This window comes from Coregonus clupeaformis, chromosome 21, assembly GCF_020615455.1.
Source record: "Coregonus clupeaformis isolate EN_2021a chromosome 21, ASM2061545v1, whole genome shotgun sequence".
Lineage (NCBI taxonomy): Eukaryota > Metazoa > Chordata > Actinopteri > Salmoniformes > Salmonidae > Coregonus > Coregonus clupeaformis.
In genome coordinates, this window is record NC_059212.1 from 56825393 (window position 1) to 56840524 (window position 15132).

General features: G+C 44.3%; 1 protein-coding gene across 1 annotated transcript in view; it reads right to left on the bottom strand.

Annotated features, from left to right (window-relative positions):
- The window catches only part of LOC121534476 (myomegalin), a 105683-nt gene that overhangs the window by 67428 nt on the left and 23123 nt on the right, over positions 1 to 15132 (bottom strand). Inside the window, exons 3-6 of the mRNA XM_045206064.1 lie at positions 10554 to 10677; positions 10209 to 10363; positions 7038 to 7194; positions 4899 to 4952 (exon numbers count right to left, since the gene is read on the bottom strand). Coding sequence (XP_045061999.1) covers positions 4899 to 4952; positions 7038 to 7194; positions 10209 to 10363; positions 10554 to 10677 — 490 coding nt within the window. The remainder of the gene's footprint in view (positions 1 to 4898; positions 4953 to 7037; positions 7195 to 10208; positions 10364 to 10553; positions 10678 to 15132) is intronic.

Below are 15132 nucleotides of genomic sequence, written 5' to 3' on the forward strand. Positions count from 1 at the left end.
TTCAAAGCTGCCGACAAATGACAAGAGCCAAGAGCCTTGGGAGTCTCAGTGAGACAGGATCAAAGGATAATGAATGGTTATGACCAGAGCCATGCATCTAGAGAGTTGGGCCAACTTGTAGAATGTTGAATATTCTTCTAATTCTAGACATTCAGTGACATAGCATTGTTTAAATAGTCCCCACATAATGTTAATGGGGCGCTAACATGGCTGCCATAGAATGTTGTAGTGACATGTAAATGCATCATAATGCAGAAACCTCAATGTCCCAACTCTCTAAATACATGGCTCTGGCAATAGATAATGACTAATATGTGGTAATGACTAGCACTAGATAATGACTAATACGAGGTAATGACTAGCAATAGATAATGGCTCATATGCGGTAATGACTAGCAATAGATAATGACTAATACGAGGTAATGACTAGCACTAGATAATGACTAATATGAGGTAATGACTAGCAATAGATAATGGCTCATATGTGGTAATGACTAGCAATAGATAATGACTACCACTGACATTTTCAACCTCTCCCTGACCAAGTCTGTAATACCTACATGTTTCAAGCAGACCACCATAGTCCCTGCGCAGAAGAAAGTGAAGGTAACCTGCCTAAATGACTACCGCCCCATAGCACTCGTGTTGGTAGCCATGAAGTGCTTTGAAAGGCTGGTCATGGCTCACATCAACACCATCATCCCAGAAACCCTAGACCCACTCCAATTCGCATACCGCCTTAACAGATCCATAGATGATGCAATCTCAATCGCACTCCACACTGCCCTTTCCCACCTGGACAAAAGGAACACCTATGTGAGAATACTGTTGACTCATTGACTCTGTACCAGTACCCCCTGTATATAGCCTCGTTATTGTTATTTTATTGTGTTACTTTTTATTTTATTTTTTACTTCAGTTTATTTAGTAAATATTTTCTTGACTCTATTTCTTGAAGTGCATTGTTGGTTAAGGGCTTGTAAGTAAGCATTTCATGGTAAGGTCTACACCTGTTGTATTCGGCGCATGTGACAAATAACATTTGATTTGATGTTGATTTGATTTGATTATGACTAATATGTGGTAATGACTGAGAAGAGATGATGACTGTTGATTACCAAACTACCAAGTGACCAAACACTCTTGATCAAAGTGACAGGATACACATACACTGTACTGCGGCTTTCTTTCAATTGTATGTGAGGTGTAGTGACATTTTAAATAAAGTTTGATTTCATTTCATTTGACACACAGCATCTAATCTATTTCTATTATCTAACCCCACTCCAGTCAACACACACGCATACTGTATATACCTGTTATCCTGTTATTTGTGTAATGTGAGAAGCTCTCTATGAGTGATGAGAATGGAGAATGTGGGCGGTCTGTTCATAAATACATCACATCATTTGTTTACCACAGACTAAAATAACCTAGGCCTGCTCCCTTCAGGCCGACAGCTCCCAACACAATACTGGGATGAACAGCCATAGAGACATCAACACAGACTGATCTAGGTACAGTTTATTACTCAGCTCTAGCAGCTGCTATTTACTAAGATATTATATGATATGGTAACTACGTGTAATGTATGATGTTTACGTTGAGGTCAACACAATGGCGTTTCGATGAACCACAGAGAAACCCCAATTATATTAGAAAGTAGTTTACATGTGATTACAATTTGATCATGTATTTTTCCTTAGATGGTGACTATTCTGAAGCCCACGATGTTACCGCTCTGTATTTGTCGGTCTGGTTTAAGAGGTGGTACAGTGAGGGAAAAAAGTATTTGATCCCCTGCTGATTTTGTACGTTAGCACACTGACAAAGAAATGATCAGTCTATAATTTTAATGGTAGGTTTATTTGAACAGTGAGAGACAGAATAACAACAAAAAAATCCAGAAGAACGCATGAAAGAAATGTTATAAATTGATTTGCATTTTAATGAGGGAAATAAGTATTTGATCCCCTCTCAATCAGAAAGATTTCTGGCTCCCAGGTGTCTTTTATACAGGTAACGAGCTGAGATTAGGAGCACACTCTTAAAGGGAGTGCTCCTAATCTCAGCTTGTTACCTGTATAAAAGACACCTGTCCACAGAAGCAATCAATCAATCAGACTCCAAACTCTCCACCATGGCCAAGACCAAAGAGCTCTCCAAGGATGTCAGGGACAAGATTGTAGACCTACACAAGGCTGGAATGGGCTACAAGACCATCGCCAAGCAGCTTGGTGAGAAGGTGACAACAGTTGGTGCGATTATTCGCAAATGGAAGAAACACAAAAGACTGTCAATCTCCCTCGGCCTGGGGCTCCATGCAAGATCTCACCTCGTGGAGTTGCAATGATCATGAGAACGGTGAGGAATCAGCCCAGAACTACACGGGAGGATCTTGTCAATGATCTCAAGGCAGCTGGGACCATAGTCACCAAGAAAACAATTGGTAACATACTACGCTGTGAAGGACTGAAATCCTGCAGCGCTTGCAAGGTCCCCCTGCTCAAGAAAGCACATATACAGGGCCGTCTGAAGTTTGCCAATGAACATATGAATAATTCAGAGGAGAACTGGGTGAAAGTGTTGTGGTCAGATGAGACCAAAATTGAGCTCTTTGGCATCAACTCAACTCGCCGTGTTTGGAGGAGGAGGAATGCTGCCTATGACCCCAAGAACACCATCCCCACCGTCAAACATGGAGGTGGAAACATTATGCTTTGGGGGTGTTTTTCTGCTAAGGGGACAGGACAACTTCACCGCATCAAAGGGACGATGGACGGGGCCATGTACCGTCAAATCTTGGGTGAGAACCTCCTTCCCTCAGCAAGGGCATTTAAAATGGGTTGTGGATGGGTATTCCAGCATGACAATGATCCAAAACACACGACCAAGTTAACAAAGGTGTCACGTTCGTCGGGAACAGAGGACCAAGGCGCAGCGTGGAAGGTGAACATACTTATTTATTTAATGATACACGAACAAAACAACAAAACGATAACGTGACGTCCTTGGTTACAATAAACACACCAACACGGAACAAGATCCCACACCCCACTGTGGCAAACAGACTGAATAAATATGGTTCCCAATCAGAGACAACCAGCAACAGCTGACACTAGTTGCCTCTGATTGAGAACCACTTTGGCCAACCTAGAAACACAACAACTAGAATCGACAAAGGAAACTCACACCCTGGCTCAACCTACAAGTGTCCCCAGAGCCAGGGCGTGACAGTACCCCCCTAAAGGCGCGGACTCTGACCGCGCCAACCATACCACAGGAGAGGACCGGTGGGCACTCCGCCTTGGCGGCGGATCCGGCTCCTGGCATGATCCCCACTCCCTCTCTAACCCCCCAAAGTACCCTGGTCCGGTCTGGCCTATTGGCCGGAGCTGGACCGAACACTGGTGGAGCGGATTGCTCCAGCTCCGGCGTCGAGCAGCTGACCGGTGCCGGACCAGGCACCGCGTGGAACAGGCACGGGCGTGCCGGACTGACGACGCACACCACTGGCTTGGTGCGGGGAGCAGGAACAGGCCGGGCCGGGCTGGCGACGCGCACCCCTGGCTTGGTGCGTGGAGCAGGAACTGGCGGGCCGGGCTGGCGATCGCACCCCTGGCTTGGTGCGTGGAGCAGGAACTGGCCGGCCGGGCTGGCGACGCGCACCACTGGCTTGGTGCGGGGAGCAGAACTGGACGGACCGGGCTGGCGACGCGCACCATTGGCTTGGTGCGGGGAGCAGGAACAGGCCGGGCCGGGCTGGCGGCGTGCACCATTGGCTTGGTGCGGGAGCAGGAACAGGCCGGACCGGGTTGGCGACGCACCACAGGCTCGATCGCGAGGGACAGGAACAAGCCGGACCGTACTGAGGACACACACCACTGGCCCTATGCGGGGGATCAGGAACGGGCCGGACCGGACTGGTAACACACCCCAGTACCTCTCGCCATGCCTCTACACTTTCCCTTCCCCTTTAATACCAGTGGCCCCCGTAACCTGGCGGCCTCCTCTGCCAACCCGGCTGGACCGCTCTATCGCGGCCTCCTGCTGCCCCGTCGTCCACGGGCGTGAGCCCCCCTAAAAATGTCTGGGCGGCTCTCCTCTTGGACCAGGCCTCCATGTCTCTAGCCAGACACTCACTCCACTGCTTCAAAGTCCAACCTCTCTGCTCTTCACTTGGCTTGGCCCAGTCGAGACTCTTACTCCACTGCTCCAACGTCCAACCTCTCTCCTCTTCACGCTGCTTGGTCCAGTTATGGTGGGATCTTCTGTCACGTTCGTCGGGAACAGAGGACCAAGGCGCAGCGTGGAAGGTGAACATACTTATTTATTTAATGATACACGAACAAAACAACAAAACGATAACGTGACGTCCTTGGTTACCATAAACACACCAACACGGAACAAGATCCCACACCCCACTGTGGCAAACAGACTGAATAAATATGGTTCCCAATCAGAGACAACCAGCAACAGCTGACACTAGTTGCCTCTGATTGAGAACCACTTTGGCCAACCTAGAAACACAACAACTAGAATCGACAAAGGAAACTCACACCCTGGCTCAACATACAAGTGTCCCCAGAGCCAGGGCGTGACAAAAGGAGTGGCTCAAGAAGAAGCACATTAAGGTCCTGGAGTGGCCTAGCCCGTCCACTAGCCGCCCCACCACCGTTGTTATTGTTTCTGTTGCCGAGCTGAGGAGCGCGTTGTTGCCGCAGTACATATTGTGCTCTTTTATCGTGCACGCGATGATGTCAGAGGGGGAGAAACACTGTGTTGGTTGTTTTCAGTAACTTCTTTGTTGTTGTAATATCGCAAACGGACGTGGCAGTGTCACTGTTAAGGATTCCAGCTTTGAGTGAGTTTCTGTGTTCACTTCAGGATTCACTTACCTGCATCTCCTGCTCAATGCGTAGTCTCTCCCTGCCCAGCTCCTCCTGGTAGAACTGTAGGAGAGAGAAACAGGTGGCTTAGAAAGTTAGGTGTGTGTGTATGTGTGTGTGTGTGTGTGTGTGTGTGTGTGTGTGTGTGTGTGTATGTGTATGTGTGTGTGTGTTTGTGTGCGTATGCGTGTGCGCGTGTGCGTGTGTGTGTGAATAAGTTGTTGCGTGTGTCTGAGTAATGGTGATATCAGTCCCACGGAGGGTAATTAATATCTCCTTCTCAGAAAAGCTGTACAACAGCTGTAGTGAAGATTAGATAATTCAGAGAGTAGCAGAGTACACTGCGTTCTGTTGACAGTCGTCCAACAAAATGCATCACACTACCACTCTGCCTGCTGCCACAACAACACAACTTAACACAACTGGTAGATTGGACAGGACTAGCTGCATGGGTTACGGTAGGCTACAGTAAATACAAATGTAATTAATTGATTCTGAAACAGATCAAAGCATTAAAGGTCAACTCAGCGAAATGACGTTGCCACGAGCAGCACCGCAGATATTGAGATGATCGAGATGCAACACTTCGCTCTCTCAGTCACACACAGTATCGGCGCATGTGCACGGGATTGCTTCACGCTGTTCACAACGTGGTAGCCAGGGCACCAAAACAGCGGAGAAGTTGAGCCTTGCTCTTCAACGCTCTTAGGTGTTGCGGTAAAATTGACCATATGCAATTATTCCATCATAACAAAGTTCGATTTTGACAACCGAAAGGATATTGAAAAATGTCTATTTTTGAATGTTTTCCTGGTGAATATGTTTCTAAACCTTTAGTAACCTGAGTGTAGCGGTCTGTGGGTTTGAACACACACAAATAGGTTTGTTGCTATGTGTTTTTTGACAGGAGTGTCTATGTGTGTGTTTGCGTGTGTTAGCTATAACAGGTGTGTTTCCATATGTTTCCATGTTGTTTGCGTGTGTGGGTACGGGGAGATATGGGGACGGGGGAGATATGGGGACGGGGGAGATATGGGGACAGGGGAGATATGGGGACAGGGGGAGATATGGGGACGGGGAGATATGGGGACGGGGGAGATATGGGGACGGGGGAGATATGGGAACGGGGAGATATGGGGACAGGGGAGATATGGGGACAGGGGAGATATGGGGATGGGGGAGATATGGGGATGGGGGAGATATGGGGACGGGGGAGATATGGGGACGGGGAGATATGGGTACGGGGGAGATATGGGGACGGGGGAGATATGGGGACAGGGGAGATATGGGGACAGGGGAGATATGGGGACGGGGGAGATATGGGGACGGGGGAGATATGGGGACAGGGGAGATATGGGGATGGGGGAGATATGGGGACAGGGGAGATATGGGGACGGGGGAGATATGGGGACAGGGGAGATATGGGAACGGGGGAGATATGGGGACAGGGGAGATATGGGGACGGGGGAGATATGGGGACGGGGGAGATATGGGGACGGGGGAGATATGGGGACGGGGGAGATATGGGGGACGGGGGGAGATATGGGGATGGGGGGAGATATGGGGACGGGGGGGAGATATGGGTACGGGGGAGATATGGGGGACGGGGGAGATATGGGGATGGGGGAGATATGGGGACAGGGGAGATATGGGGACGGGGGAGATATGGGGACAGGGGGAGATATGGGGACAGGGGAGATATGGGGACGGGGAGATATGGGGACGGGGGAGATATGGGGACAGGGGAGATATGGGAACGGGGAGATATGGGGACAGGGGAGATATGGGGACGGGGGAGATATGGGGACAGGGGAGATATGGGGACGGGGGAGATACGGATGAAGAATGACTATGGGTGAGGAGGGGTGAGGTTTTGAAAAGCATGTTAGCTATAGCTAAAGGAGGGGTGAGTAGGGTTGAGGAAGGGTTGAGCTATGTCTAATGAGTGAGTGAGGAATAGGTGAGACTAGGGTGAGGTATCCCAGAAACCCTGTGTATGAAGCTTTGCTCCTGCTATTACATGCCTGTACACACTACAGGAATTCAGTCAGTCAAATACATACAATACATTAATACAATAACACAACCAATTGACCCCAATGCAGACCCTACACATGCACTCATTTGTGTAACAGGGATGATACATACCTCTACATCCCTCTCTTTCTGCAGCAGGGAGGAGGAGAGGTCCTCTACCTGTCTCTCCAGCTCTCCCACCTTCAGGGTCAGGACACTCTTCTGTCCACTCAGCTCAGTGATCAGAGCCTCCTTACAGCGCAGAGCACTGGTCAGCTCCTCGACCACCCTACAGGAGGGGGGGAGAGAGAGAGAGAGAGAGAGAGAGAGAGATATTAATTAAGAAATGCTATAGATGGAAGGAAAGTAGTGTCGAAACCTACCAAAAAACAATTAGGCAACAACAAATTCAATGCCTTTTCGACAACTTCCTGGACAAAACGTTCCATTGTAATAGTGAAGGTGTAAACTTGGCAGTAGAAAACCTAAACAGTATATTTGACCTCTCAGCTTCCCTATCAAATCTAAAAATCTCTAACAGAAAACCAAAGAAAAGTAACAACATTGACAAATGGTTTGATGAAGAATGAAAAAACCTAAGAAAGAAATTGAGAAACCTATCCAACCAAAAACATAGAGACCCAGAAAACCTGATCCTATGCCTTCACTATGGTGAATCACTAAAACATTACAGAAATACACTATGGAAAAAGAGGAACAGCATGTCAGAAATCAGCTCAATGTAATTGAAGAATCCATCAACTCTAACCACTTCTGGGAAAATTGGAAAACACTAAACAAACAACAACACGAAGCGCTATCTATCCAAAACGGAGATGTATGGGTAAACCACTTCTCCAATCTTTTTGGCCCTATAACAAAGAACAAACAGCAAAAAAATATACATGATCAAACGCAAATCTTTTAATCAACTATTAAAGACTACCAGAACCCACTCGATTCTCCAATTACATTGAATGAACTACAGGACAAAATACAAACCCTCCAACCCAAAAAGGCCTGTGGTGTTGATGGTATCCTCAATGAAATGATAAAATATACAGACCACAAATTCCAATTGGCTAAACTGAATCTCTTTAACATCATCCTTAGATCTGGCATCTTCCCCAATATTTGGAACCAAGGACTGATCACCCCAACCCACAAAAGTGGAGACAAATTTGACCCCAATATCTACCGTGGGATATGCGTCAACAGCAACCTTGGGAAAATCCTCTGCATTATCATTAACAGCAGACTAGTTCATTTCCTCAGTGAAAACAATGTACTGAGCAAATGTCAAATTGGCTTTTTACCAAATTACCGTACGACAGACCAGGTATTCACCCTGCACACCCTAATTGACAAACAAACAAACCAAAACAAAGGCAAAGTCTTCTCATGCTTTGTTGATTTCAAAAAAGCTTTTGACTCAATTTGGCATGAGGGTCTGCTATACAAATTGATGGAAAGCGGGGTTGGGGGAAAAACATACAACATTATAAAATCCATGTACACAAACAACAAGTGTGTGGTTAAAATTGGCAAAAAACACACACATTTCTTTCCACAGGGCCGTGGGGTGAGACAGGGATGCAGTTTAAGCCCCACCCTCTTCAACATATGTCTCAACGATTTGGTGAGGACACTAGAACAGTCTGCAGCACCCGGCCTCACCCTCCTAGAATCTGAAGTCAAATGTCTACTGTTTGCTCATGATCTGGTGCTTCTGTCACCAACCAAGGAGGGCCTACAGCAGCACCTAGATCTTCTGCACAGATTCTGTCAGACTTGGGCCCTGACAGTAAATCTTAGTAAGACAAAAATAATGGTGTTCCAAGAAAGGTCCAGTTGCCAGGACCACAAATATAAATTCCATCTAGACACCGTTGCCCTAGAGCACACAAAAAAAAATACATACCTCGGCCTAAACATCAGCGCCACAGGTAACTTCCACAAAGCTGTGAACGATGGCTTCACGAAGGGCCTTCTATGCCATCAAAAGGAACATAAAATTTGACATACCAATTAGGAACTGGCTAAAAATACTTGAATCAGTTACATAACCCTTTGCCCTTTATGGTTGTGAGGTCTGGGGTCCGCTCACCAACCAAGAATTCACAAAATGGGACAAACACCAAATTGAGACTCTGCACGCAGAACTCTGCAAAAATATCCTCTGTGTACAACGAAAAACACCAAATAATGCATGCAGAGCAGAATTAGGCAAATACCTGCTAATGATCAAAATCCAGAAAAGAGCCGTTAAATTCTATAACCACTTAAAAGGAAGCGATTCCCAAACCTTCCACAACAAAGCCATCACCTACAGAAAGATGAACTTGGAGAAGAGTCCCCTAAGTATGCTGGTCCTGGGGCTCTGTTCAAAAACACAAACAGACACCACAGAGCCCCAGGACAACAACAACAACACAGTAAGACCCAACCGAATCATGAGAAAACAAAAAGAGAATTACTTGACACATTGGAAATAATTAACAAAAAAACAGAGCAAACTAGAATGCTATTTGGCCCTAAACAGAGAGTACACAGTGGCAGAATACCTGACCACTGTGACTGACCCAAACTTAAGGAAAGCTTTGACTATGTACAGACTCAGTTAGCATAGCCTTGCTATTGAGAAAGGCCGCCGTAGGCAGACCTGGCTCTCAAGAGAAAACAGGCTATGTGCACACTGCCCACAAAATGAGGTGGAAACTGAGCTGCACTTCCTAACCTCCTGCCAAATGTATGACCATATTAGAGACACATATTTCCCTCAGATTACAGAGATCCACAAAGAATTCGAAAACAAACCCAATTTTGATAAACTCGCTTATCTACTGGGTGAAATACCACAGCAGCAAGATTTGTGACCTGTTGCCACAAGAAACGGGCAACCAGTGAAGAACAAACACCATTGTAAATACAACCCATATTTATGTTTATTTATTTTCCCATTTGTACCTTAACTATTTGCACATAATATGACATTTGAAATGTCTTTATTCTTTTGGAACTTCTGAGTGTAATGTTTACTGTTAATATTTATTGTTTATTTCACTTTTGTTTACTATGTACTTCACTTGCTTTGGCAATGTTAACATATGTTTCCCATGCCAATAAAGCCCTTAAATTGAATTGAATTGAGAGAGAGAGAGAGGTCAGTATCATAGATATAGTGGGCTAAGTTTGGACTTCTAGGAGTCCTAGGCTTTTCTCCAAGAGTGTGAAGGTGTGGAATTACAGCTTTTAGGTCACTGGTTCAAATCTGGCGCGAATGACCATATAGCGTGTGTGTACCTGTCTCTGTTGGTGTGTGATGGGGGGTGGTTAGACGGGGTCTGGGGGCTCTCCTCCTCCTCTGGCCTGTCCTCCAAGTCCTCCAAGAGGGTCTGGGAGCTCGACCTAGCCAGGGAGGCCATCCTCCCAGCCTCACATCTCGCTAGCTCGGCCTCCTGGAGGAAACACATGAAAAGGTCTGGATGTCAGTCTGTGTGTTTAAAGCTGATCTAATAATATAACAACTCATTTCATCTCAACAAAGAACACAACCAACGTTTTAACAGTGTGTGTGTGTGTGTGTGTGTGTGTGTGTGTGTGTGTGTGTGTGTGTGTGTGTGTGTGTGTGTGTGTGCGTGTGTGTACCTCCTGCAGGAGTTGTATCTTGGTCTCCAGCAACTCCTGCATGTGGTCGATCTCCTGCTGTCTCTCCTCACATCGTCTCTGTAGCTCTGCCTCATTGTGACTGGACAGGCTCTCAGCTTTTGACCTATCAGAAGAGAGGAGAGAGAGGGAACATTGTGATTGGTCAGGCTCTCTGCTATCGTCATATTAAAAGTGAGGAAAAAATTGCGATAATTGTGATTGGTCTGGCTGTATTCTGTTGTCCTATCAGGGAGAGGACATAAGATGGAACATCATGTTAAGTGTCTATCAATAACTCCCAACAGTCATCCACATACACTCATAATACTGTGTTGCTTGTTATTGTGACATCGGTGCAGGGCAGACCAATGGCGTCAATCCTGGGTCGTTTTAGGGTTGTATTGTGGTCAGGTCAGGACTAAGACAGGATATGAGGTCATATGAAGTATCCCTGCTATCTCATGGAATACCCTACACCTCCCATCTACAAATAGAGACCAGTCACACACCCAGGGTGTAAACTTTTATTGTGTTCACTTATAGTTCTGTGAGAGCGCCACGAAAACATCACTCAGACCAAGGCTGGAATTCGGTCAAACTCGCCATAGCTATAATTAAGCATTCTGAGTGTTAGTTTACAAACTACTGTCGGTGCACATACACATCGTATTGTGAAAACTGGAGCATCTACCTGTGAGGGGAGTCTACTGCTAGTAGTAGTACACCCTGTGACTGTGTGTGCATATTAATACAGTAATGTAATGTTGATTAGCTGATCTGATGCTATCTCCATATTAATAAAGTAATGTAATGTTGATTAGCTGATCTGATGCTATCTCCATATTAATACAGTAATGTAATGTTGAATAGCTGATCTGATCCTATCTCCATATTAATACAGTAATGTAATGTTGATTAGCTGATCTCTCCATATTAATACAGTAATGTAATGTTGATTAGCTGATCTGATGCTATCTCCATATTAATACAGTAATGTAATGTTGATTAGCTATCTGATGCTATCTCCATATTAATAAAATAGTGTAATGTTGATTAGCTGATCTGATGCTATCTCCATATTAATACAGTAATGTAATGTTGATTAGCTGATCTGATGCTATCTCCATATTAATACAATAATATAATGTTGATTAGCTGATCTGATGCTATCTCCATATTAATAAAATAGTGTAATGTTGATTAGCTATCTGATGCTATCTCCATATTAATAAAATAGTGTAATGTTGATTAGCTGATCTGATGCTATCTCCATATTAATACAGTAATGTAATGTTGATTAGCTGATCTGATCCTATCTCCATATTAATACAGTAATGTAATGTTGATTAGCTGATCTGATCCTATCTCCATATTAATACATTAATGTAATGTTGATTAGCTGATCTGATGCTATCTCCATATTAATACAGTAATGTAATGTTGATTAGCTGATCTGATTCTATCTCCATATTAATAAAATAGTGTAATGTTGATTAGCTGATCTGATGCTATCTCCATATTAATACAGTAATGTAATGTTGATTAGCTGATCTGATGCTATCTCCATATTAATACAATAATATAATGTTGATTAGCTGATCTGATGCTATCTCCATATTAATAAAATAGTGTAATGTTGATTAGCTGATCTGATGCTATCTCCATATTAATACAGTAATGTAATGTTGATTAGCTGATCTGATCCTATCTCCATATTAATACAGTAATGTAATGTTGAATAGCTGATCTGATCCTATCTCCATATTAATACAGTAATGTAATGTTGATTAGCTCCTTTAGATCTGATGCTATCTCCATATTAATAAAATAGTGTAATGTTGATTAGCTGATCTGATGCTATCTCCATATTAATACAGTAATGTAATGTTGATTAGCTGATCTGATGCTATCTCCATATTAATACAATAATATAATGTGGATTAGCTGATCTGATGCTATCTCCATATTAATAAAATAGTGTAATGTTGATTAGCTATCTGATGCTATCTCCATATTAATAAAATAGTGTAATGTTGATTAGCTGATCTGATGCTATCTCCATATTAATACAGTAATGTAATGTTGATTAGCTGATCTGATCCTATCTCCATATTAATACAGTAATGTAATGTTGATTAGCTGATCTGATCCTATCTCCATATTAATACATTAATGTAATGTTGATTAGCTGATCTGATGCTATCTCCATATTAATACAGTAATGTAATGTTGATTAGCTGATCTGATTCTATCTCCATATTAATAAAATAGTGTAATGTTGATTAGCTGATCTGATGCTATCTCCATATTAATACAGTAATGTAATGTTGATTAGCTGATCTGATGCTATCTCCATATTAATACAATAATATAATGTTGATTAGCTGATCTGATGCTATCTCCATATTAATAAAATAGTGTAATGTTGATTAGCTGATCTGATGCTATCTCCATATTAATACAGTAATGTAATGTTGATTAGCTGATCTGATCCTATCTCCATATTAATACAGTAATGTAATGTTGATTAGCTGATCTGATGCTATCTCCATATTAATACAGTAATGTAATGTTGATTAGCTGATCTGATGCTATCTCCATATTAATAAAATAGTGTAATGTTGATTAGCTGATCTGATGCTATCTCCATATTAATACAGTAATGTAATGTTGATTAGCTGATCTGATGCTATCTCCATATTAATACAGTAATGTAATGTTGATTAGCTGATCTGATGCTATCTCCATATTAATACATTAATGTAATGTTGATTAGCTGATCTGATGCTATCTCCATATTAATACAGTAATGTAATGTTGATTAGCTGATCTGATGCTATCTTCATATTAATACAGTAATGTAATGTTGATTAGCTGCCATGTGAGCAGGAAGGCAGGGGGAACAGAATGACCCATTACACCAGCTGTGGAGCTGGCAGTGATTAGCAGTTAGCATGCTAACGGCTCTCCTCCATCAGCCACATATTTATGCTGAGACCCCCTACCAACACACACTACTTCTGATCATCAATCTTTCCCAGGCTATGGACTCTAGGCTGGAGGCGGGTGGGGGGTTGAAGGCACGAGCCAGCAAAGTGGAATTTAATCTCATAGCAATCTTATGAATACACAGAATATGTCAATCAAATTGATTCCCCTCCAGGGGGAGTATTAAATTCAAAGCCTAGCGGCAACAGCAGGGGTAGGGGTTCGGAGGGGGGCAAGGATGGACGTGCCAGGTATTGCCTTCCATATCCCTGTCTGGATGCCAAGATATCAGGGTTGCCCTTTTGGAGCTGGCGAGTGTGCGATCACATTGGGACAGACACCAGGAGTACACGTGTGTGTGCATCGTGCGGGAGTGTGTGTGTGTGTGCGTACAGTATGGGCAATGTGCACATGCAAAGTTTGTGTGTGCGTGTGGCGTGTGTGTGTGTCTGACTGTGAATGCTCGTGTGTGTGTGTGTGTGTGTGTGTGTGTGTGTGTGTGTGTGTGTGTGCGTGTGGCTGACTGTGAATGCTCGTGTGTGTGTGTGTGTGTGTGTGTGTGTGTGTGTGTGTGTGTGTGTGTGTGTGTGTGTGTGTGGCGTGTGTGTGTGTCTGACTGTGAATGCTCGTGTGTGTGTGTGTGTGTGTGTGTGTGTGTGTGTGTGTGTGTGTGTGTGTGTGCGTGTGGCGTGTGTGTGTGCTGACTGTGAATGCTTGTGTGTGTGTGTGTGTGTGTGTGTGTGTGTGTGTGTGTGTGTGTGTGTGTGTGTGTGTGTGTGTGTGTGTGTGTGTGTGTCCAGTCCTTTCTCACTCCACCAGCTGTTGTGTGAAACATGAGCTGAGGTGTTACCTCTAAACTTTTGATTCTACCCTCTGAGGGACTCACTACCGATTACTGCTCTATGCCTACAGTCCCCTGCTATAGGCTTGTTATCCTGCTATAACACCATCTCTGTATGAGGACTTATTGAGAAACAGCTTTGTTAAGGCTCATCAAACAAAGACAAACACTCACCGTAATCACTTGGGCAAATTGTATTTCTGCATACCAGCAAAGCATGTCGTATGTAGTCATGGGTCTTTGGAAAACATTAAGATAATTGCATTGTATTGGTTTTGTACTATGCTACATACAGTAGGCGGGTCTCGAAGGGAATTTCAGGAAGGGTAAGAGGACAGTATTCTATTGGTGGATATGTGGCATTAGGTAAACATTAGGTAATCCATTCACAATGCATACATAACATCTGTTGGTTGGCTGTCAGTCTACAACCGCAATTTACATTTACATTTACGTCATTTCGCAGACGCGCTTATCCAGAGCGACTTACAGTTAGTGCATACATTATTTTTATTTTTTTCATACTGGCCCCCCGTGGGAATCGAACCCACAACCCTGGCATTGCAAACGCCATGCTCTACCAACTGAGCTACATCCCTGCCGGCCATTCCCTCCCCTACCCTGTACGACGCTGGGCCAATTGTGGACCGCCCAATGGGTCTCCCGGTCGCGGCCGGCTACGACAGAGCCTGCAATTTGACGTAAGAAGTGTCACATACTCCGATCAGATGACTGACGTCGGTCAATACA